The sequence below is a fragment of the Rutilus rutilus genome (genome assembly GCF_951802725.1).
Source record: "Rutilus rutilus genome assembly, chromosome: 13".
Lineage (NCBI taxonomy): Eukaryota > Metazoa > Chordata > Actinopteri > Cypriniformes > Leuciscidae > Rutilus > Rutilus rutilus.
In genome coordinates, this window is record NC_140218.1 from 5,777,625 (window position 1) to 5,802,623 (window position 24,999).

Genomic DNA, 24,999 nt, shown 5'->3' on the forward strand with positions numbered 1-24,999 from the left:
CCTCGTTGACCCTTGAGGAGTTCAGTATGACCGTGTGTGTTGGGGACACTCTAAAACTGGAAAAACACCTTCTGTACTGAAATTGGAGGACCAGATTAAGTATGCAGTGCACCTTATGACCCGGGGCGTTAACAAGTGTTTCTGATCCTCACTTCTCTTGCCAGATTGAAGCCACGACAGCAGTTTCGTTGAACTTTTCATCATTTTATCATCCACCAGAAACATTAATATTTAATTCAGTGATTCCTCTGCGTACCACTAGAGGGAGCCTGCGTACCACACTTTGAGAATCAGTGCTATAGTCTATAAAAAACCTATAGACTAAACATATAATAGCCTATGCATGTGCCTAGATCTAGATCACACACAATGGCCATAGCTGGCCCAAAGTCTCAGCCAATTAATAACCCACAACTGGCCCCGCACTGAGACAGAATAGGTTTTATTCTTGGTACCGATTCTCAGCCTCAAGGAAACCAAAACAGAGCCACACCTGACCTGAGCCTTATCTAGCCCAGTCCCTAAACAGAATTGTTATCTTTTATACATTGTATACCTCTTTATATTTTTTACAGTGCTTGCCATTATTTGTTTTGTTAAATATTTTGGTAATATTCTATGTTAACACAATCATGCCAATAAACTACATTAAATTGAATCAAAAATAACACACACACACAAATGTACAGTCTATAAGAGAAATGTACCAGACAGTGTAATTAAAAATAAATAAATAATAATAATTGCCGAAATAAGTAGTCCAAATGATGACGTGTAGCATCTGATTTCCTCTCTGGTTGTATACAGTAGTTTTGTGAGATCCGTTCTTTGAAGGCACACATTTGTCATTCAAACGTACCTTACCTGAAACACAGCATGAATGAGCATTTGATATCACTGTGGTAAAACTTGTCATAAAGCTTCTTGAGGTTTTCATTGCTGAAACTTCCTCCCCTCAAAGAAATCAGGACAGAAGTGGTTGAAAGTGGACAAAAGCAGGGACGGACTGGGACTAAAAAACGGCCCTGGACTTTGACTAGGCCCGGCCCAAAGCAATCGGCGCGCGGAAACTCGACAACAACAAAAACAACAACAATAACGCTTGGCATGAGTGTCACAAGGCTTTAATTGTGGCTCATGATATACCATTCAAATTATAGCAATAGCACTGATGTTGACTAGATGTTGTGTTAAAAGCACATTATTCTAGATTAACTTGAATACTCACATATAAATGGACTTGATCTAAGCTCAACCTGAATAAACAAATGATGGAATGGATTTAAAAAAAAAAAAGGTTTTATTCCAAGATAGCATGGAATAGATTGTATAATATGCTGTTATAACAGCATATTATACAATCTATTCCATGCTGTCTTAAAATTAATTTATTACTTAATAATCTTAATTAATTTATGCAGTAATTAATCTTACTGCACAAATAATAATACCACATCTAAATGAAAATACACCATTACAAATGTAACTTCTGTATTCAAAATCTTCAAAGTTTGTAAGCATTAACTGTAACGTTACCAACATTTTTAAAAGTAAAAGCACAACATATTTCTTAATATTAGCTACTGCATGTGGCATTTTACAGCTAAAATGTTGAAGTTTAGCTGTTTTAAAGGTGCTGTATGTAACTTTTTTTATAAAATGAATCCTTTTTTTATTGCCCGTCTGTGAAGGGGTTGTAATCACACATTACAATGATCCACTTTTCGCGTTTTGCTATTACCTCTGAAGGCCAGTATTCCTATTTTTATGTGAAGTCTCCGGGTCGGATTTTCTGCGAAATCCACCGGATGTGACGTGCATGCGCGTTCCCGAGCCTCTCCGTTTTATATACAGTCGGCACTGCAGCTAACGACATGGAGTCTGATAACACCAAAAAACGACCTGCCTCCAGCACAACACAGACTCCAACACAAACTCCCAAAAAAAAAAATATTTTTTTTTTATCTGCTGAAGCTCGTCAGGCCAAACGTCAATCGGATCGACTCAGGACGAAAACACGGATCAACATTGGCAGAGCGTTTGAATTATGGAGAGACCTCCGCTTTGTTTTAGGTATAAAAACAGACCCTGAGTTGGCTTTCATCCTTTTGGACAGGTAAGCTAACAATACTTCAAAGCATGTAAAATATATTGTGATTTTGTGCTTTAGTTGGCTCAAGTTAGACATCATTAGTTCGCCAGCTAACGCCGACCATTTGCTAACGTTATCTGATGTGAAAGACTACAGTTGTAACTTTATTGCTTTTCACGAGCACGAGCGCTGTTGTTGCAATCTGAAACATCACCGCTAGAGGCCGCTGGATCCTACATACAGCACCTTTAACTACTGTAATCATTAAAAATGTAGCAACCTGAATATCACTTCCTAACATCATCCAACTCACTTTCTCCTCTCATGTTCCATACTTACTTGCCCTGGATCTGCCTGTTCATCTTTCTGTCCCTCATCATCACTGGTGGCATGTTGCTGTCTGGCTCACTTCATCACTGCTGCTAATATTTAACTGCGAGGTGCTGCTGCTGGCTGTGCTGCTAAATATTTCAGTTAGTTTGCGACATTTAGCGGCTTCAGTATCTAAATTCCGCTATTTTTTTTCTCTCGCCTTCTCAGCCACACCCTTTTCTTTCCGTTTTTTACCCGCGGCCGCGTTATGCATATTGTTTGTTTGTTTCTATGCTTCTATCTAACGTCTTTGCTTCTCCTTACTTGGCGGCCACGGCCAGTGCAGCTGGCATCCAACTTAAAGGTGCATTGCTGCCACCTACAGTACTGGAGTGTGAAACAGATTAGTGGGGGGAAAAACAGGTGATAACTGCGTGCGTGGCGGGTGGTGGGCCGGCCCGCCGGCCGTCCTGGAGTACCGGCCGTCCTGTGATTCTCCAGATCACACAGATGGCCAGTCCGCCCCTGGACAAAAGAGACCAGGTGTAAACGGAAATGCATCTCCTTCATCTACTTGTGATCAGATCGACTAAAATGCATCATAATACCAGGTTGAAACAGGGCGTGAGAGTTAAAGATCGATCATTTGAGTTCAGCAATAAGCAGTGCAATCACATGCTTCACTGGTGGACTACACACGCACAAACAACAGGTTCTTCTTTGCTGCTTTTTAAGCTAAATTGAACTGCATTAGACTGCCCCCTACAGGACTTCAATATTCTTAATCAGCAGTTCACTTTTAAATCTCACGTAGACATTTTTTTCTGGCCCAGTTCCAGTCCACACAACACCCCATTTCCTTTTGCCCACATATCACAAAGAATGATGGCCCTGTAGTGGCCCAGATCTGGATTAAAGACGAGGACCACAAATGGGCCATAACTGGCCTGAGTCCTAGCCAATCACTGACCCAGAACTGGCCCTGCACTGGGCCTGAATAGGTCTTAGTATTGGTACATATGATAAAATGATGAACTTCATGGTGAACAAAATAAATAAAATACCTCACGATAATGGCAAGATTATCACAGAGATTTGAATCAGTTAAAAAGTTTAAAAGGTAACATTGTTTAAAAGTAATCTTTGAATTGACAAGCTATAACAGAATGAAAATAACTGTCATTTATGTGATAATTTTACCATTATCATGTGGTGTAAAATACGCCACAAACACAATAAAATGATCATTAAAAAGTAGTAAATTCCTGTGCTGTAATCCAAATCTTCGGTATAATCTGCACCAATACTACAGCCTATTCAGGCCCAGTTATGGGTCATTAATTGGCTGAGGATCGAGCCAGTTATAGCCAATTTGTGGTCCTAGTCTTAAATCCAGATCTGAGCCACTACAGGGCCGAGGGAAAAGGGGTTGTGTGGAACAGAGCGGGGCCAGATACAGTATCCTATGTGGGAAAGTGCATTTATATGGCCCATGGTCACAAGCTTGCTTTGGGCCAGATAATCAATGGACTGATCTGGGCCACACTCCTCCCACCAATATTCGGCCCTCATGTTGTTTGCCGTGATCATGCTATGACATTATAGGCTTCATGCCGAGCGTCACGTGACCAAACCGGAAAACGGGTCTCCTGACTTCCGGTTTGCTTCTGTTTTGGTACTGACGGCGAATCGGCAACAGCTATTGACTTGGCCTAGCTAACCTAGTTAGCCCTTTTTACTGTTGGCGTTTTATTTGATTTTAACATCTGAATGTTAGTGACAAGAAGAAAATGTCAAAGCCAGTAAAGTACCAGAAGTGGGATAATCCCAACAGTGATTTCTGCTGCGTGCCTCAATGCGCGATGTCAGGGAAGTTCAACTCCACCGTGAGTTTCCACCACTTCCCAAAGGAAGAAAACATTAGAAAAATATGGATACGTAATGTGAGACGTGATAATTTGCTCATTAAGAGGACCACCACAGTCTGTAGTAGACATTTCGTCTCCACGGGTGTCATTCAAGGTGGACGACGACGCTTGAAAGAAGGGGCTGTGCCCGTGTTGTTCTCCTGGAACGACTACTCTCTGCCGGCAGTCAGACAAAGTGTCTGGGATAGAACACAACAACCAGAGGATGAACCAACTGAAGAGGAAGAGATGAATTGTTGCTTCAGTGCCATGATTACGATGCAAAACCAGAACCATCAGCTTTGGATATAGCATGTGAGAAAATAGAGGCCCAGCAGCGGGTGATAGAGGAATGGCTGAGGTTACACTGAAGCAGTCGTTTGGCTTGGAGAGGTTTTTAGCATCGGATGATGACATCAGATTCTATACCAGGTACGTATCATGTCATATGATCCTTAGCTTGCATACCTCTGTGGTTATGACTTTCTTGCAGACCTAGATTGTGTTCAAATCCATTCATTTATGAATCACAGTAGTGGGCAGAATATTCAGATCCTTTAATTCAGTAAAAGCACTAATACCACACTGTGAAAATCCTCCACTACCTGCATTCCAAACCTTAATTATGCAAATGTAAGTATTATCAGAAAAATTTACTTAAAAGTATGAAAAGTAAAAGTACTCATAGTGCAGTAAAATGATCCCTTTCAGTGTTTTACTATTATATAGGATGTTTATGGATTAATATTACTGCTGCATTAATGTGTATGTTTCATTTTACTGCTGTAGATGTTTAAGGTTGAGATTATTTTAACTTCTTTATATACTGTTGGCTAGTGTAATCTATAAGATCATCATAGCCTGTTTGTAGCATCTCTGTCCTGTGAGAACCACATATCTCTGCTTTGTGATGATGCATTTTCCAAACATCAATAATGGGTTATGCTTTGATTTAAAGGTAATAATCATTTTCTTTCACTCTTTTAGATTTGCCAGCTACCGCCACCTACAGGCATTTTGGAGACCGATTGAACCTGCAACAAGGAGAATAGTGCGTGTTGGTACACAGTCATCCACTTCCAGCACAACAGCAGCTCCTGACAGTGCCACTGATCCACCTCGTCGACCGGTAGGCATAGTTCATACTTAAAGGTTGTATCAGTGATTTCAGGCACAAAAAAAATGATCACATTCATCTAATCTTTCCTAACGATCCGCTAGCTGCCCGCCCCATAAGCATGCCGTCAAAAAAACGCGTCTCTGTAGGCAGCCTAGGCTCTGAGATCTGCACACAAAAACAGTTGGTTTCACCACCACTCAAAACCAAAATAAATAGTGTTCCGACCAATCCCCGACAGGGGGAGGGTGTTGTGAGGTTTTGTGCTCGTGCACAGCTGCCTATGACGCTAAAACCTCACAACACCCACCCGTCGGTGATAATCATTTTGTTTATAAAAGTAGCTCGCTGATAAATCTGCATCCGTAACAACACAACTGTCTAATTCAATATAATTAAAACCACATACAAGTGGTCTCCCCACTTTTGGACCCCACTTTACAAACATTTATGACCATGCAATGATTATCGTTTTTACTACTAAGACTTGTTCCCCCTGCTCCCCACCAGAGCCGATGCCTTCCGATGATTGATGAACTGTTCCTGTTCTTGGTGTACCTATCACTGGGACTGAAGGAGAAAGATCTGGGTGATCGTTTCAGTATTCCTCAGTCCACCGTCAGCAGGATAATCAAAACCTGGGTAATTTTTTTTGTACACCTTATTGGGTGCTGTTGGGATATGGATGTCTCCTGAGGAAATTAGAGCCACGATGCCGAGTGTATTCGGCAAATACTCTGACACCCAAGTCCTTATTGACTGTACAGAGATGAGATGTCAGATGCCTTCTTCTTTACTCTTACAGAGTGAGATGTTTTCACAGTATAAATCCCACACTACCCTGAAAGGAATGATTGGTGTGTCACCACATGGTGCTGTTACTTTTATTTCCTCACTGTATTCCAGCTCTATCAGTGACAAAGAATTGTTCAGGCAATCTGGCATTGTCCCTCTTTTGGATAAAGATACGGCTGTAATGGTGGACAAGGGATTCAGAATTGACGACCTAGTGCCTTGCAAAGTTTACAGACCACCTTTTCTGAGTAAAAAGTCACAGCTGTCTCATGGCGAAGTGCTGGTCACTCAGGACATTGCACGGTTAAGGATACATGTGGAGAGGACAATTAGGCGCATCAAAGAGAACAAACTGTTTGACACTCTTATCCGTCTGTCCATTTGTGGCAGTATCAACCAGCTTTTTGCAGTAGCCTGCCTCCTAACAAACTATCAAAACAAGCCACTGGTCAAAGCTTGGGCCAAATAACTGTGTTAACCTCACTGAGCCAGTCTCTCTGGATACTAATACACTGAATGGTCAATATTATTGTCTCAGATCTGCTCGCTAAACTGCTAATGGACCTCCCTCAATTCTGTTCCATTTGTCTCTCTTTATAAACAACAACACTACGTAACAATTTCAACGAACTGGATTCTCTGATGTAGATTTGACATATGTATTCCATGATATATGTTTATGTAGCAGTACAAGTTATGTTATGTTTGACTTTGAGTGATTTAATTTGATTTTGATTTAATAAAATGTATGAAATCAAACCATGCATACAGTAAAATATTTGCATCTTTTTTATGCAAATATTGCTTCTTTGGCGATAAAGAGTTTGGCTGACCTAAAGAACATCCTTCCAACAGTGATGCATGAAATACACACCCTGTATGTTATGAAGACCCAAAGCATTTCAAATTAAACAAAGCATGAAATAATTTATTACACAAATAGCAGGTGAATATGTTATGTAATATAACAATACAATAGTGAAATAAGCCAATACATTTTCCAAATTCAGGTGAAATGCATACAATTTGATTTACTCTAGCTTCTCACAATAACAAAAGTTTATTGCAAGTTTATTTAATTTTTCTTCATACAAAGGCATCGATCAGTAAGATCTTTTGGAGACAGACAAGTACTTCTGCATGTACACTTACTGGTCCACCCTCTCTCTGATGACTGCTTTTACCTCCGGGTCAACCTGGATACGCTGCACCAGCATGTCTTCCTGAGCACAAATCACAAAGTCACACCATTGGAGGCCAGTGATCAACAGTTGACCCTGCACCTGCCAATAGTAAGAGTGGCTTTCACGAAGAGCCAAAGTGCCATCCTGCATTTTAAGGTATTTACAGTCCACATAGTTCTTCACATTAGGGCACTTTATCTCAACCAGTCCAAACGGTGGCTGTGCGAATGGATCAAAAATCAAGCCATCTGGCGAGGCACCAAGCCAAGGGGCGTCTGGGTGGATGACGAGGCCACAGGGTGTGTAGTTGACATTTTTTATCTGACAGTACTCCCTTGCCACCTCAAACTCCATGTCTGCACCTCTTCTCATTTCTGCAGTCTGCCTTGTTCCTTTGAGGACTCTTTCTGCAAGAGACTCTGCAGAGCTCACTCCCCTCACAAAACACACCTCTCTAAAGCGTGAGGAGGTGATCCTAGGCCTGCGGAGCTGATGCCACTCCTGGTCTGCTGCCTGCTCTCTTGTCGCTACCTCAATTCTTATAGGCCATGTCCAGTGTAACATTCAAGCTTTTAAGGTGGAAGTGCTCCTCCTCAGTGCACACATGCACACAGGCTGTACTCCCCAATAGGCAGCGGTGGGTAAGGTGGAGGATCCTGGTGCATCTTGACTGACTTTGTGGGCAATACAGGCTGCTGGTATGAGAGCACAATGCCCCTCTGTGCTAAGCCAAAAGCTGTCTCAACAAGGGTCTTCTCGTCACTGATGCCCATAGTTGCTGCTAGAGGTTTCTCTCTAATGCTAAAGTCTTTGTACATGTCTTCCATCAGTAGCAAAGAGATGTCTAGTGGGTCCCCAACCAAGCCCTTGTAGAGTGTACTCCTGTGAAAGAATGTAATAGTGTTAGTAATATTAGCGTTAATAGTGTAATTAGTGTTAGTAATATTTGCAGGTTACTGACAACTATGGAATCTTTCTTTTATTTATTTATTTGTGTGTGTGTGTACATAAGTGTGTGTATACTGTATGTATGTGTATGCATGTACATATATGTGTACATAAGTGTGTGTGTGTATACATATGTAGACTGATGCAGTAATTGCAATAGCATCTCACTACCTCACCTGACGACTCCTTCTGTGAGCCGGTTGAGTCTTGGTTTGCTGATGACCGTTTTGTTTATTGGCCCAGGGTTCACTCCCTGACAAAAAAAAAGGACAAACAACATACAATCTTAACAATAGGAGACAATACAATTGAAAGGAATTTGAATTTTTTTATTACAAACATTGACACAGATTTGAGAGTGTGGTTGAGCTTTAATGTATCATATTTGAGCAGTGGTTCAAACAGATGCCACTGATTTGAGTAACAGTCTAGTTAGGTTGCTGGGGCAAGTTTGGCAATGACATTAATACAACAAACACAATAACAGAATTTGTTCATGCTGTAATACAGGGATTTTTATAGGACGTATTATGAATAACATGGAAAGATGGCACTCAAGAATCAAGGATGTCCAATCAGAGTTACCCCAGTAACCTCACTATACACATATTTTAACAAGTAGACAAAAAACAACATTGAACTTGGAACAACTGTGCATGCATTTACCAAGCGTCTCAAGACTAAAGCAGCTCCTGCAAGTCTGTCCATGGTGATTAGACAGTCAAGGGGACCCGCTCATGATCACTGATTAATCTACTCTTACTTACTCCTACCCTGAGAGGCTTGATAAATACTGTCCCTGAACTGGAACGGATTGAGAACCCGAACAGAACACCCAACCCATCCCTAACGTTACTCTCAGGCTGTGTGGCTTCACGTTTTTTCCTCATAGATCTGTGACTAGCTGCCCTGATGCTGACAGCACCGGTCTGTCTTTGTTTGATACTGGTGAAAAATAAAGTGAAAACGTGATTATGTAGGTATATAGCTAGCAATCATAAATTTGCAGAGCGTGACTTTTTTTCTATCAAAAAAATGTTTTTTTCTATCAGCTCAGATTAGTAGGTTAATGTTATCGTTAGTTTAGCTACCATAGTGACATACTGCATTCTTCCCGTTCGGGAATGCTAACATGAGCTATCGCTAGCAGATACAAACCTTCATAGTCAAAAATGTATGAGGAGGCGTATAACTTAAACCCCTTGTCCATTTTGGTGGCAGGAGTTTTAGATGTAAACCTGCTTATGCGATGGACATCAGGTATGCTCATTTTGGGTAATTCCTGAAGGCATCTAGAGTAAAACAGTGCCATATCAAACGTACCGTGGTACAGCGGACCCGAACCGGATGTGGTGACACCCGTTTCGCAGAATGCGGAAGTAAGTTGCGCATAGAGCCTATTGCCAACCTGAGGACACACTCGGGCCAAGACTGCTTGCTATGTGGGCTGCAGGTGAATCTACTGGTTCTGTCCACCTGTGAGACCATATCATTTGAAATGACTGTCCATCTGAATGTTAAAGGTGCTATGTGTAATTTTTTGCGACATCTAGTGTTGAGGTAGCGAACTGCAACCAACAGAAGTTACGGTGGTCGACAGATGTCGTCGTTTGAGACAGCAGAGAGTTAGCCAGTTAAGCAATGACATTTCTTTACAAAGATAAATTAAGAAATTAGATTTACTTAATTATTCAGTAAAACGATATGTTATTGCGAATATTATTGTTACCCACGGTGTATGTACAGGGTTTTTCCTACATTGATTTCCTACATAACAGACGCATGATGCCCGAGCGCCAAATTCGAACGGCACCCTCTTCGTTAAAAGCTAGCGTATGGAAAATTGGCAATTTCATTGTTACCTATTTAGTATTTTTTGTATGAAAGCTGCTTTCAGTATTTAGTTTTCACATCAATATACTGTAAACTGATCTGTTATACTTACGTTGTACTGCCCTGCAATATGTGCAATGCCAGACACAAAAAGTTACATTTTGACTGTGCTCTCTGCAGATGTTCATTCACTTTTATAAGCTGTTTTTGATTGTGGTATACAGCAAACATTTCAAGTCGTAACTCTTTATTATTTAGTTGTGAATAAGAGAGGCTTTGTATGTTACTAATTATTCAATATGTATAAGTCCACAAGCATTATATGAGAGCTGCTGGTACATAATTCTATATTTTTGAACAAAAACTGTTTGTGAATTTGCTACAGCAAAATGTTTTTTGTCTGAAGGATTATATTTCTCATTGGAAATAACCAGAGGATGTTGGTTAGAAGTCTATTATTAAATGCTAGAGATTCAGAATATGCTGAAGTTTGTAATAATTTACTACAAGTACGCTGCTAGTACAGGCACACATTTATTTTCATGTTGGTTCTTTGCAATGTTCAAATCACTTCCATTTGTTTTATTAATAAAATTAATATAGGAAGATGGAAGTAAGTTCGTTATGGCTCATCATAAATACTTTGCTTTAAAAGTACCAAGTAAAAAAAAAAATCGTTAATAATCGATAATCATTACCCTCTGAATCGTAATCGAATCGAATCATGAGGTGCCTAGAGAATGAGAAAGTAAGTGTGCTTACCTCATTTAGCAAGAGTGTTTAGTAAAATTTAGCCTTAATAATCCACAGTATGTATAGGCCTATGACAATGTGTAGTAAATTACCTAAAAAAAAAAAAAAATCACAAACTGTTTCTTTGTATTTATTTTAAATTGAACATTTATTGTCAATATTGGGCTTGCGGATCATGTGGGTACTAGGGTACTCTTTGCTGTGTGTGGATGACCATGTCGGTCAGCCACCACCGAAGACCAATTTTGACCCAGGAAAAACCCTGATGTAGATAGAAATGGCTCATTCTAAGGTAATAAAGACATAACGGTTCATTAAGTAAGGTCTTTATACACCACTGAAAACATAGTTTTCTCAATAGATCCTCAATATTACACAATGCACCTTTAAGTGTGTGCTTCTAAAGATGAGCTCCCTACTGGAACTTCAGCTCTGTTTAATCAACCCTAGATGCTTGTTCTTCAAGAAACCTTTAGATCTGTGTGTCACTGAAGCTGTTTTTGGCTACGTCTACATTAATCTGGATACATTTGAAAACGGCGTTTTCGCTTATAAACGCTCTCCGTCCACACTAGCGTTTTTGGACGTTTCAGTGTGGATGAGAAACTTTAGAAAAACGCCTGAAACGCTAAATTCACCTTTACTGCGCATGCGTACAACCCCACAAAAGATCACTGATATGATTCAGATGGAAAAGTAAATAATGAAGTTATCGCGCAATTTTTCTGACAGGATCATTTTATTTAGTAAAATAGCTCACCATTCACTGATGCGGTCCAGGTCGCCCGCAGTCACCATTTGTTTGGTCTAAAACGCTAAAACTGCTCTCGTGTATTGCCGCAGGACGGCAAATGTGAGTATGTGAGATCTTTGCAGGACTGTGAAATGAAGAGTGTGCAATGTAGAATATTTTTAGCAACAGTGTTAAAGTGAATAGCACATAACAGGCACAATACTGGTATAAACATGAATATCTATTGGTACAATATGCGTCACATGACTAAATTTACATCATCGGTTTTAAACACCACCGGTTACACAGTCCACACTACAGCACGAAAACTGCGTTTTCAAATGTATCCACTTTGGAGTGCGTTTTCAAAAAAGCTTCGTTTTCATTCATAAAAACGGCGTCTCACTCAGTGTGGACGGAAGGCCAAACCGGAGAGAAAAATATACGTTTTCAAACAAAAACGTATTAGTGTAGACATGGCCTTTGTCCTTGGAACGTGCTTGACGTTCTCCCATTAAAAGACTGACCTATCAAAAAGCTTGTTTTCATCCTGAGAGTTTCTGGTAAATGTTGTGTGAGCTTATATGCACCTCATGAATTTGCAATTTTCCCCACTGACCACCACAACATGCACCCGACTACACACATAAAAAAGTGTATTGTGTATTATTTGTAAGATGGCGTTTGCATACACACATTTATTTTGGCGCTTCCCATTACTGACGCTTAGACCACGTGTCCAATGAAATGGTGCGATTTCTTTGAAATGAACCAATGCTGAATTGAATTGAGAGAAGTAATGGCACTTTTCTTCTGTAGAGCTGCTTTATAGCAGAATTTAAATGTGTCTCGTATCTGAAGTTTGTATCATTGATTGTTGACTTCTGGTTTTAAGTGTTAAGCTTCTTTGAAACTATTTTGTATTATAAGGCGCAATAGAAATGACTGCTGAGTTAAAATTGCTCAGAATCCTCAACTCCAGTAAAACCGCATTAAGTATTTGGAGTATGAAAACCTAAACTTTACATGGTGCCTCAAAACTCTGGGTGCATGAACTTTGTACTGTTCTTGCAAATGTGGAAGTTGGTCAGTTTGTGTATCTCCCCAGAAGGTGGCGCTGTTCACACCACACACAAAAAAACCCCTGAAAGGTAAAACCTGCATTCCTCAGAGAATTCCCCAGCATGTTAAAACAGGTCAGCAGATCGATATGCAGAAGTGAGTGTTGGCATTTGTCTTTCTGTGACATCTATTTAGCAACATGCAGTTTCCCGTCGGTTAGTTCAATGTTTAAATTACTAAGCTACCTAAAAAAAAAGACACGTGTGCACTTTAATGTGATGTGTGAACTGCATTTAGACTTTCACTTTCTCACTGACACTTTTTCAGTATCTCCCCCACATTCTCTCACTTCCTAGTTTGCCTAAAAAGGGCATATTATACTGAGGGAAGTGTGTGTGTGTGTGTGTGTGTGTGTGGCTATACTTGTGAGGGCCAAATATTCTCACTTGTATAGAGACAACCGACAAGTGAGGACATTATATTAGATGTCACTAGTTAAAAAGGCTTATAAATCGGCCAAAACTTTTATATTTAAATCTAGTGTTTTGCACGTGTTTCTGTGAGGGTTGTGTTTAGGGGTAGGGCTTGATTTGGGCCATAGAGAAAATAGAAAATTAACCTGATATGAAGTCAATAGAAGTCTAGGCAATGTCCTCACTAATATTGTGAAATGTGTGTGTGCAATCAAACAGAGGTTATATGAGAGGAAGAGGTTGTGAGAAGAGAACAGGATGAGTGGAAATAAGAAAGAAACTGAGAGGAGGGTGTTTAAGATCAGATGAAAATCCTCACATGCATAACAGTTTCTCCACTTCCTGTCAGAGACAGGAAGTCACTGAGTCAGTGCAGCACTGAAGCTCTCTGTGTGTGTGTGTGTTCCTTTTTTGGTGGTTTTTGCATCTTTATTATTGGGTTATATTTGAGCAGTTTATGACTGGTTGTCTGCTGCTCAACATCTCACCTTAACACTCTAGCATTAGACTGTTTCACACTCGAACTTTATCAGTGCAATTAAACCCTGCGAATGTGGTGCTAACCCTGATCTGGAACAGAATTTTGACATTTTAAAAGTGGTTGACCTACAAAATCTAGAAGCCACAGTGATGTGATAAAAACCTGAACACTAAGTAATAGGATTTATTCTCAAAATCATGTGTTTTGTTTGGTTGCTTTACCTTCATGGCAGTATGTTGTGTGCCATTTCGGGGTTTTCGTCATTTTAAAGCACACAATTGTTCTCAAAGCTCATTACATTTGCAGAATGGACATTTTCTTCCACATTTGACTGGCAAATGAGTTTCCTCTTCACACACAAGGCTTTTTCTTAGCCAACCACAAACTCCACCCAGAAATACAAGCCGACATCGACAGCGTGTTGTTAGACTGTAGAATTTCCATCTAGCTTCCACTCAGCCTATAAAACAGAAATTAGCATGGCTGTGAAGGTATACCTCAGACAAAAAAATAATATATTTATAACACATAAAACTTTCAGGACAAACTCACCGAGTTTAAGTGTCGTCATGAGCTTCTGTTGTAGACGCATGTCAATGTGATTTTAACTTCAAGTTTACAAAATGGCATTTAAAATTTGAGAAGGACTACACTACCCATAATCCCACAGTCAGAGAAGGCATTGTTACAATGGAAACAACACAGACCTGCATCAGCCACAGCCCACTTCCACAAACCACTGCAAAAGAGTTTCTATGCACTCAGTGTGGATTTATCAAGCAGTAAGCGTCACATTTACTCATAATCAGTGACTGCAAGTCAGTAGTTTTATTTGACACTGTTGTTTTTTTATTTGAAGTCATCCGCTTCAGCTATAAGTTATTTATTTATGTTGATCTAATCCAGTTTTTTTTTTAGGTGAAATGTCATTATAATTTAATAAATGTCTAAGTAATCCCTTTAAAAAAATTAAAAAAAGATAAGTGTTGCATAAAGCCCCTTAACTGTGTATAACATAGGTTGGGAAAACTTCACTAGTAATGGGTCGATCATGTGTTTGATTCGATGAGTTTGTTCTTGCGAGTGACGCAGGTTCCGTTAACCATATTTGATGTGTGCTAAGTCTGTAATTTGATCAATATTTATATACGTTAATTAACACCCTAACATAGGTTGGGAAAACTTCACTAGTAATGGGTCGTTCATGTGTTTGACCTGCAAGATTCGATGAGTTTGTTCTTGCGAGTGACGCATATAACCATATTTGATGTGTGCCAAGTCTGCAATTTGATCAATGTTTATACGTTAATAAACACCTAAATTAAAATGTTTATCATGTAAACCAGCCGATCGTTAGGCTCGGTTCACACAGAACGTGTTTTTCCATTCCACTGCGATACTTTTCCATTGTTTTTCCATCTAAACGCGCACTAGGCGGACGTAAAGTAGTGACGGGAAGTTCTGATAGTTTTACCGACTCGGATCTTTGAATCTCAATCAAAGTCATTTCGTCCATTTCAGCAGAATATAATTAAAATGTTACATGTTAATAGCCAAATTCTTCTTACCACAGTCAATGTTATGGAAAAGAACCATCATGACTGAAATTCACAAATGTATATAAATTGTAAGATTTTTATTTTATTTTAAGATGCTTTATGCAAGAAGGCACAGAACCTTCTGTTCAACTGTTCATGTGTGTTTATCTAGAGCTCTGGACTTTGTACTATTATTTTAGTGATCTAATGAGCCTTTTATTGGCTGAAGATCTATGATTATGCAATCTCTCTGCTTGCCTCGCTCAAAAAGGCCTATCGCTGATCAATTGTCTTGATAAACTCAAAGATACGGATGTCTCTGCTCTGTCTGTGCTGGCCTCAAATACATTCTACACAGCCAGCAAAAAGATTCCTAGACCTGTGGGTGTGTGTGTGTGTATTTGCCTGCCTCGCAGGCATACATTCTCTTTTCACTACATTAGTCAGCGTGTGTTCGCATGTTATGATAGAAACGTCTCTCACTCTGGTCAAACCAGTGAGAACATGAGCATGAATTCCTCAGCTCCAGTAGATCTGTTTTCTAAACTCTTTAGACTCCAGTAGAGATTTTGGGAAACACTTTACAACAGGGTTCATTAGTTAACATTAATTCATGTATTAACTAACATGAAATAACCATGAGCAATACATTTGTTACTGTGTTTGTTAATGACCTAATGTTAACAAGATTTTAATAAAGTATTAGTAAATAATGAAATTAACATTAACAAAGATTAATAAATGCTGTTTAAGTGAAGTTCATTATTAGTTCATGTTAACTACGGTAGTTAACTAATGACCCTTATTGTAAAGTGTTACTGTTATTGTAAAAGAAAAACTGGAAATGATATTTTGCATAAAGAAAATCTATTTAATTTTTTATTATTATTTGCATCCAACCCTTTCACTTTTTGAGGGACTTTTTATTTGTGATTCACATTGACATTTAGTTAGGTAACATGAATTAACAATGCACCAGAAAATCTAATGAACAATACAGCGTTAATGTTTATTGTTAATATTTTTATTTTTAATATTGATATATGATAATTTTTTTTATATACTAATGTTAACAAATGGGAACTTTTTGTTAAGTACTACCCATTTTCCAGAATTAAACACTTTTGAAACATTACTGCAATACAGCAATTGTGCAGTAAATGTCACGTGCCCTGTGTGTTTGCATCATGTGTGTGTGTGTGTGTGTGTGTATTTGCCTGCCTCGTAGTAAATGCATAACTAACATTAACAGACAATGAGCAATATATTTTTAAAAGCATTCATTAATCTTCGTTAATGTTGGTTAGTTTATGCACTGGGAAGTACATTCACAAAAACAACCAATTGATTTAAAAAATGTATCAGTAAATGTTAAAAATGAACATTAACGCTATAGAAGTATTGTTCATTTTAAGGTTATGTCACATAACTAATGGCAGTGTACCAGAAAATTTAATGTGAATCACAAATAAAAAGTGAAAGCATTGAATGCAACTAATAATAAAAAAATGAAATGCACAATATAATTGCAAGTTCTTCTTTTGAAGCCTAGACTAAATTTGGCATGTTCTTGCCCTGTTAACGGGTGAAATGTTACAACTCTGCTCCCGCCTCGTTCTCTCGCATGGCACAGTCTGATTGGTTCCTTCAGTGGTCACTTCTCGGTGTCGTCTGGTCAGCTCTGATAGGACAACATGAGAAGAGAGATTATCTTCACCACAGCATCTTCTCACACTCATATACAGTAGTGGAATGAAATTCAGTTCATCTCACTCACTGTCTCTGTAACTCTTCCTGTCATATCATGCAGTTTGCAGATTCACAAACAGGATGTTGTGGTGAAGATCTGCTGTATTTTGCCGCCTCCTTTTTTCTCTCTGTCGTTTTGCAAACGGCCAAACTTCGGCCTAACCCACGACAAACTCCAGATCAGCTCAAACTTGAACACTTTAACTCAGATTTAACCCAAAACCAAAGTCAAAATGAACTTAGGAAGGGGGGGACTTGAGTGAAACTGCATCTGTGAATCAAATCAAGTCCATCTGAGAACCTTCAAAACACAAGAAACAAGTTTGTTATCTGAGAATCACGATGCAGGAGCCTGTTTGACAAGCTTTTAAATGGAAACAAATAAGGATTCTTGTCATTATTTCCTCACCTTTGTGGACCGGAACGGTCGGAGAATCTTAATGCAGCTCTTGTCCTGTTCTTAAAGTCCTAAATGTTCATATTTCGTATTCAACATCCTAAAAACTCGTCACGCACAGAAACCTTGCACACGGAGTCCGATGCGTATTAATTAAGCCGTAGTGTAAAATTCTCAAAACATTACAAAATGGAGTCTTCAAGCAGTGAGGATGATTTTGTTGTCCTCTCAATAAGGAAATATTGACCCGATAAAAGGAAATATTGGGTCCATCCAATCCTGAGATTGCGTAGAAGGAGGATCATCCTGTTTTCCAAGCTGTTCCGCAATCATCTGCCACAACCTGTCTTTATATTCATTTCTCTTTTGTATTTTACACTTTCTTTGTCATGCGGTGCTTTGTGCTGAGAGACGAGGTGGATCGTCTTGTCAGACGCCATTCTGGATTTTCACGTTTGCTTGTACGGTGGCTCTGAATTGTCAAAACCCCTCTCAAAATGCTTGCTACGGATGCGAAAAACGCAGAAAATGTAACCCAAAACAATTTTTCTTATTAGTATTAACTAATAACGTCTTAGTTAGCTAGTTAACTAGTAACGTCAAAGTTAGCATTAACTAACATAAACGAAGATCAATGAATGCTTTTAAAAAATATATTGCTCATTGTCTGTTAATGTTAGCTATGCATTTACTTCCGTCCGACATTTTTTTTTTATGTCGGACGAAAGTTTCGAAGGCAGTGTGTAAGCGTGATTGACACAACGCGAGGTCATATTTATTTTTGAACGTGAAAATTTCGGACTCAGTGTGCAAGGACCTTTAGTCTAAAAAGCACAGTAAAACTATCATAACTGCAGTCCATATGCAATCCATCCTTTTCAGAAAGTTCTGGCAAGGTTCTTTCAAACATTCTTCCAGTATTAGAACTTTGATTTAAAGTTATGTAGTCTTTAATAATGTTCTCCAAACGTCAGCACAAGAATGTTATTTATACTTTGGTCATTGAACTTTTTTAGAACGTATTTACTTCCTTTTTTTTTTTATGGGACATTTTAAACATTCTGAGACCATCCAGAAATAACGTTTTCATAACTTATTGGGAATGTTGGCAAATGTTATCAGAACATATTTAGTTTGCTGGCAGCATGTGCCATTTCAAACATGTGGAAGTGTGAAGAAGATTTGAGAGATGCGATTTTAGTCTGTTCCTCATTCAAAACTATCATATGACTATGATACTTGTATGGTGTTTTTACATTCGTTGTTTTATATTTGTATGGAACACGAGTCCAAACACCCAAACATTTTAATTCTGTCATCATTTACTCACCCTCAAGTTGTTCCATACCGGTATGAGTTTCTTTCTTCTGCTAAACACAAAAGAAGATATTCTGAAGAATGTTGACAACCAGACAGTTGACAGTAGCCATTGACTTCCATAGTAGGAATTATTTATTTTTTTCTACTATGGAAGTCAATGGCTACTGAGAACTATGTGGTAACCAACATTCACACTTTAAAATTTTGGGCAAACTATCCCTTTAAAATGCAATTGCACATAACAAATACATTACTCAACATTTGAAGTGAATCAAAACCTTTTATCAAAGTTATACATGAATTTTGAACAATGTTCTTGTCTTAGGACAACTTTGATGAACTTGTTTGATCCACTTCAGATGTTGACTACTGTATTTGAATAATGACAGAGACTGCAAACTTGCATTCTTCTTTAATCCAGATTGTATTTAGCACATGCTTTATTCCTCCTTTATCATAAATGCATTTAAATATACAATGCACTACAGTTTGTGCACTGAGTGCTACTCTTCTCACTGATCTACTCATTTGTTTAGCTGCAAATCTCAGTTCTGGATGCATTCAACGAATTTAAAAAGCAAACTTTGCGACGTGAACGTATCGTGCAAACAGTGCATCTTCATTATATGTTTAGCATAAGCGTCTCGCGCGGTGCGGAAGTGGCCCGTAGGGCAGGGCGCGCGCGTTGCTGCATATAAACCAACACGGACTTCCTCAAACTCACTTTGCATCGGAGCAGAGACGCATTCAGGTACTTTCTCTCTCTTATCGTTTTTTGTTTTTTTTTGTATCTCTTTCCTGGAGCTTTCGCGGCATGGATGATAGGCTAAGTGACGCGATCGAAGTTCTCTTTAGCAGCAGAGTAAAGAAAAGTTGGGCGTGTTTATACTAATATTAATGATATTTGATCGTGTTTTATTGCTCCTCAGATCAAAAGCAGCAGTCATGAGCTGGGACAGCTACATCAGCAGCCTGACCAAGAGCGAATGGGTGGATGATGCGGCCATTCTCGGGTTGACACCGGGTCAGGAGTCCGTTTGGGCTTCGGCGCCGGGCGGCTGGCTTTGCCAAGTCACGGTACAACATTTACAGACAAAATGTTATTTTTTATTCGCTTGTTTCAATTGATTATGATCTATTTATTGATGTAAGTACTTATTTATTGAATGGCACTAGTTTTTTTGTTTTTTTTTTACTTACATGTTCTGTCGTCCGCTTATAAAAGTCGTTGGAAATCAGGATGCGCTCGCAGCATTGCTGATGATAACGGTAGTTCTCGTTGTGTGAAGCCACAAACCTTGCTATAAAGTTTCGCGAAAGTAAATTACTGCAGTTTTCATTAGTTTGATTCAGGGTAACAAGAATATATCTCTCCTTCAAATCGACCGTTAATTCATTCGCGCTGAATTTCCTCACAGCAGTCGCGCGGAAATCTGTGAACTGCTCCTTATTTGGTCATGCGTGCTGAAAGGCGGAAGTGGGGACCTCTCTCTCTCTCTCTCTCTCTCTCTGCGCGCGCGCGCCCCGCTTCCGCCCGTGGCGCGCACGCGCTCGTTCTGAATGTCAGATGATTTTATATATATATATATCATCAGTTATTAAATATTTAGAATACATTTGTATGAGATACATTCTCCATTAAGTGAAACTATCGTCTCTGCATCTAATGTAAAGCAACATTCTGTTCTGACCGCTGATTATTTCAACACCATGTGTGTGTGTGCACTTCCTTTCTTGGGTTCCTCTCGCTAACTTTCATTTTGACTTGATTTTGATATCTCTTTATATATATATATATATATATATAATTCATACAACAAGAATTGGGAAACAAACACACAACTGCACAACAGCACAGACACACACACACACACACTCACAGACAGATATATATATATATGTATGTGTGTGTATGTGTCTGTGCTGTTGTGCGTTTCTGTTTCCCCTTTCTTGTTGTAACATGCAGCTCAGACTTTTAAAGAATTTAGAGATGCTGTCTGTCTCATACTGTGAAAGTCCCTTTTTAAGAGAAACAATGAATTCATCACATGACCGCAGCTTATCTAGGGTTGCTGTAGTGTTCATGCTGGTTCATCTAACCACAGAACCACCTAAAATGTAAATGGCGAGAAACTCAGTGAGTTCAGCATCTAAAAATATACACTTCTTTACACTTTAATGTGCATCTAAACCTAAAATCTTGTTGAAATATAAGAATCAATCTAAGAATCTTCTGGAATACATTCAAACATAGAGACACGGGCAGATTTATGGTGTGTGTTTTGCTTGTCTTGAGGTGAGCATCGTCTTCAGGAACATGACAAAACATGAGCCGTGCAAGAATCTGTGTGTGAAATGTTTCTACATGTTTCAGCATGTGTGTTCTGGACCATTTTATCACCCACAATCCACACTCAAAATGTGTGTGTGTGTGTGTGTGTGTGTGTGTGTAGGCAAAAGAGGTTCAGGCTATTATAGCCAGTGACCGCGGGACGCTGTTTGCCAATGGTGTGACTCTGGCTGGCAGGAAGTGCACAGTGTTGAGAGACGCTCTGAATGTGGATGGCCAGAACACCATGGACATCAAGATGAAGACCTCAGAGACAGAGCCCGACCCTTTTTCATTCACCATCGGCAGATCTCAGAAAGGTGAGACCCATAAAATATGTGTGTACATCATGGTGACTAACAATCATCATAGTAGGAATTAAAAACGGTATCACAGTTACCAAAAACAGTAAAACTCAATGTCCGGATGCATTACAGTGCAGAGAATGAGATTTTTCACTTTACAGGGTTTGTTGAGTGTCACACAATGCTAAATGTTTCAGTGCTTCTAAAAAATACTTTGTTTTCTTGATATATTAAATATAATTATTAAATATTATACTGTAGTATAAACACATATTATAACATATTGAATATATTTATATTTAATTTTACAAATGTAATGTCATTTTAGATTGTGGGGTGAATATGGACATGTTTTATAGGCCTATATAAAGTTTATACAAATATTACATGCAAATTTCTAATTAATTTTAATTTCTAATTTATATTTTATTTATATTTCTTAAGATTCTGGGGTGGATTTCACCTATACATGTTGTATAATTAAAGTATACACAAATATTATGTAAATATATTTAAAATATTTATTTTATATTTAATTTTAATTTATAATTAATTTATATTTCTTTAGATTCTGGGATGAAATTTAATCTAGACATGTTTTTTTTTTCTATAAAGCATACACAAATATTATATGTAAATCATTTTTAAAAATAATTCTATATTTAATTTTAGTTCATAATTAATTGATAATTTAAATTGTATTTATATTTCTTTAGATTCTGGGGTGAAATTTGACCTAGACATGTTTTTATATATAAAGCATACACAAATATTAAATAAAAAAAATACTTATTTTATATTCAATTTGAATGTATAAATAATATATAATTGATATTTTTGGGGTTTTTTTATATTTCTTTCGACTCTGGGGGCAAATTTGACCTGTGATATTTATTTCTGTCTTTCTCTCTTTCTTTCAGCGATAATCATTGCTAAAGGAGTAAAAGATGCTCACGGAGGGAAAATCAATCCACTCGTTTTTGACATGACCGCATACCTCAGGAAGATGAACATGTGAACAAGCCCCGCCCCCTGCCCTACTGACTCCGCCCACTTTACCACTTCACCTGGCGACCATCTTCAGGAATCCAATCCAGAAGCCAGAAGAACAGATCCAAGATAAACCAAACTTCATCATCATCATCATCTTCATCATGTCCGTTTTAACATTCCAGGAGTTTGAGATCTTGGCTCCTCCTCGTCATCTCTCCAGTCAGGCAGTGGAACACAAACTCTAGTTTATATCGAACTCATTTATTAGTTTTATCACAAATTAATTAATTTGATTGATTTATTGTACTATAGTATTTTCGCTGTTTCGGACGGGCGGAGCGTCATAGTCAAAACGGTTTTTCGCATTTGATTGTATGATTTTTTTGTGTCAAATCCTGCTGAACAAAACCCAGAGTTCTGACTGTTCGATGCCAAATAAAGAGAGAATGAGTTTCTGTGGAGCTGCTCCTGTCTGTGTGTTCATGTGGGAGGAACAGGCCGGGGCGTAACACACCACACCATAAACATCAGCAAACGCATGTCATGATTCAAAACATATCTAATCTCATATATCATGGTTCATATCAGAAGAACTAACTGGATCACAGTTGAAACTCGTCCGCAAGCTCATTTTTATTATTATTATTATTATTTTTTTTAATATATATATTACTATTAAGCTTCAATTTTAGCGTTTATTTCCAGTTCTTATTTCAGTCAAGGCAACATTTCTCATTTTTGTTTACATTTTTCATCTAATATTTCAGCTGGATTCTGTTCAGGGTTTATTCCAGTTGATGACTTTAAGTTAACGATTAGCTTTTATTAGCACCGCACTCCAGTCAAGAGCTCATTATAATATTCAGTGGGTGATGCGTGCGAGTGCCTCGGCCAATCACAGGCTGCCGTGCTGATTCTACTCTTCCAGGAAAGGTTTTGCATTCTCAGCACACTCGAGTGAGCGACACGAGCCGTCTTTAGGCTGTGTAAGACTCATGAAACACGAGCTGAATGATTGCTGATAGATGTAAATGATCGCAATCAGTTAAACGCAACAATTAACGAATGGTGTGTTTATGCAATTTCTGTTCTACTTTAATTCTCAACAGCACTTTGAAAGTTTAAAAAACTAGGGTAAGAAATGACTATGTCTTCATTGCTCTTGATGAAAACGCGTATATGTGCACAATCTAACAAAACTCACAATCCAACACATTTATATTCATTTAGCACTTTTATCCAAGTGTTCTATCAGCTTCCAGGAAACGTTCAGTGTAAGTTATGAGCAAACGTTCTTCCAGGAACATTAGCAGAATGTTCACTTAAAGTAATCTGTGTTTGTGAGCGGGGTCACACACTCTTCAGTGCCTGTGGAGGAACGCTGGTGCAACAGAGGAAACAGGAAGTTGTGCATGTGACACAGACATGAAACGTCAGATCTGTGACAGAGATTGACACAATCACTCGCACACACACTCACTTGCACACACACAATCACACATGTCTGGTTTACTATCTTTGTGAGGACTCTACATAGATGTAATGGCTTTTATTCTGTACAAACTGTATATTCTCTCCTCTTATACTAAACCTACCCATCACACACACTCTCTCTCTCTCTCTCTCTCTCTCTCTCTCTCTCTCTCTCTCTCTCTCACACACACACACACACACACACACACACACACTAACCCGAACACTAAACCTTCCCACCACACACACACACACACACACTCTCTCTCTCTCTCTCTCTCTCTCTCTCTCTCTCTCTCACACACACAGATGCAGCGCCATCATGCGGCCGCGGTGGGTGACGTGATTTTCTTTGTTCTGAATGTCTCTTGTTCACTGAGAGATTAGATTTTTTTTGTATTCAAATAATCGCCACAACCTCTTACCGTGACGGTGTTTGCATGTTCTGCGTCGCGTGCGGGCAGAATAATCAGCAGGATTCATTTCATGGTTAACCAGAGATCGTAGATGAAAGCTGAATCCAATTAGCGAACACACACACACACACACACACACACACACACACACACACACACACACACACACACACTCAATAGAAAAGTTTCATATATAGAATATAAATAGAGAGAGACGTCCGTCAGGTGCGTCAAAGCACATTTTGATTAATAAGTATTGGTTTAATTTTACTTCCATTTTATGAATTAAAAAAGCTTGTAAACATACTTTTTCACTCGGATTTTTTTTTTTAAATAACCTGTTAAAGATGAAAGTATTAAGCAATCATTTTCTCCATGTTTCTCCACTAGGGTTCTGTAGATGTACACTGAACCTTTTTTTCTAAAGGCTGTTATAACTATAGCGATAACGATATAGCCTAGTTCTAAAATCGTTCCAAAATATAAAAGAATAGCAGAGTCCACACACCATAAGTATAACAATTGCTTGAAATCTCTTTCAGAATGTGTTTAGCTTTATTCAGCTGATGAACGATTTGAAAAAATTGACAGTCAATCAGAATCCATCCTGCTTTAACAAGCTCGAGCATTTAAAGGAACACACCGACTTTTTGAGACTTTAGCTTCTATCTCCCAGAGTCAGATGAGTCCATACTGTTCTCATCTCCGTGCGTGCCGTTGTGGTGAACAAATGAATCCTACCAGAGCCCGTCTATGGAGAGCCTTGGCACTTCCTATTAGCCCCATTGT

General features: G+C 38.6%; 3 protein-coding genes across 4 annotated transcripts; 2 read left to right on the forward strand and 1 right to left on the reverse strand.

The window, feature by feature from the left end:
• Nucleotides 1-4,618: 4,618 nt before the first annotated feature.
• Nucleotides 4,619-6,683, forward strand: LOC311302761 (uncharacterized protein). Its single transcript, XM_084428800.1, has 3 exons — nt 4,619-4,743; nt 5,299-5,440; nt 5,939-6,683. Exons 1-3 carry the CDS (start codon nt 4,664-4,666, stop codon nt 6,122-6,124), a joined length of 408 nt encoding a protein of 135 aa, XP_084284926.1. The 5' UTR covers nt 4,619-4,663; the 3' UTR covers nt 6,125-6,683.
• Nucleotides 6,684-7,133: 450 nt separating this feature from the next.
• LOC311302760 (uncharacterized protein) lies at nt 7,134-17,645 on the reverse strand. Of its 2 annotated transcripts, none has more exons than XM_084428799.1 (5): nt 17,387-17,645; nt 17,006-17,278; nt 13,912-16,909; nt 8,532-8,608; nt 7,134-8,289 (listed from the first exon to the last, which is right to left on the reverse strand). In XM_084428799.1, the coding sequence occupies exons 3-5, from the start codon at nt 13,915-13,917 to the stop codon at nt 8,001-8,003; spliced, it is 372 nt and encodes a 123-aa protein (XP_084284925.1). In that variant the 5' UTR covers nt 13,918-16,909; nt 17,006-17,278; nt 17,387-17,645; the 3' UTR covers nt 7,134-8,000. The 2 variants fall into 2 exon arrangements, with proteins under 2 accessions (XP_084284925.1, XP_084284924.1); XM_084428798.1 differs by having other exon boundaries at nt 8,527-8,608.
• A 109-nt stretch (nt 17,646-17,754) lies between these two features.
• pfn1 (profilin 1) lies at nt 17,755-22,782 on the forward strand. Its single transcript, XM_084428797.1, has 4 exons — nt 17,755-19,445; nt 19,624-19,771; nt 21,148-21,343; nt 22,249-22,782. The coding sequence occupies exons 2-4, from the start codon at nt 19,640-19,642 to the stop codon at nt 22,344-22,346; spliced, it is 426 nt and encodes a 141-aa protein (XP_084284923.1). The 5' UTR covers nt 17,755-19,445; nt 19,624-19,639; the 3' UTR covers nt 22,347-22,782.
• Nucleotides 22,783-24,999: the final 2,217 nt, after the last annotated feature.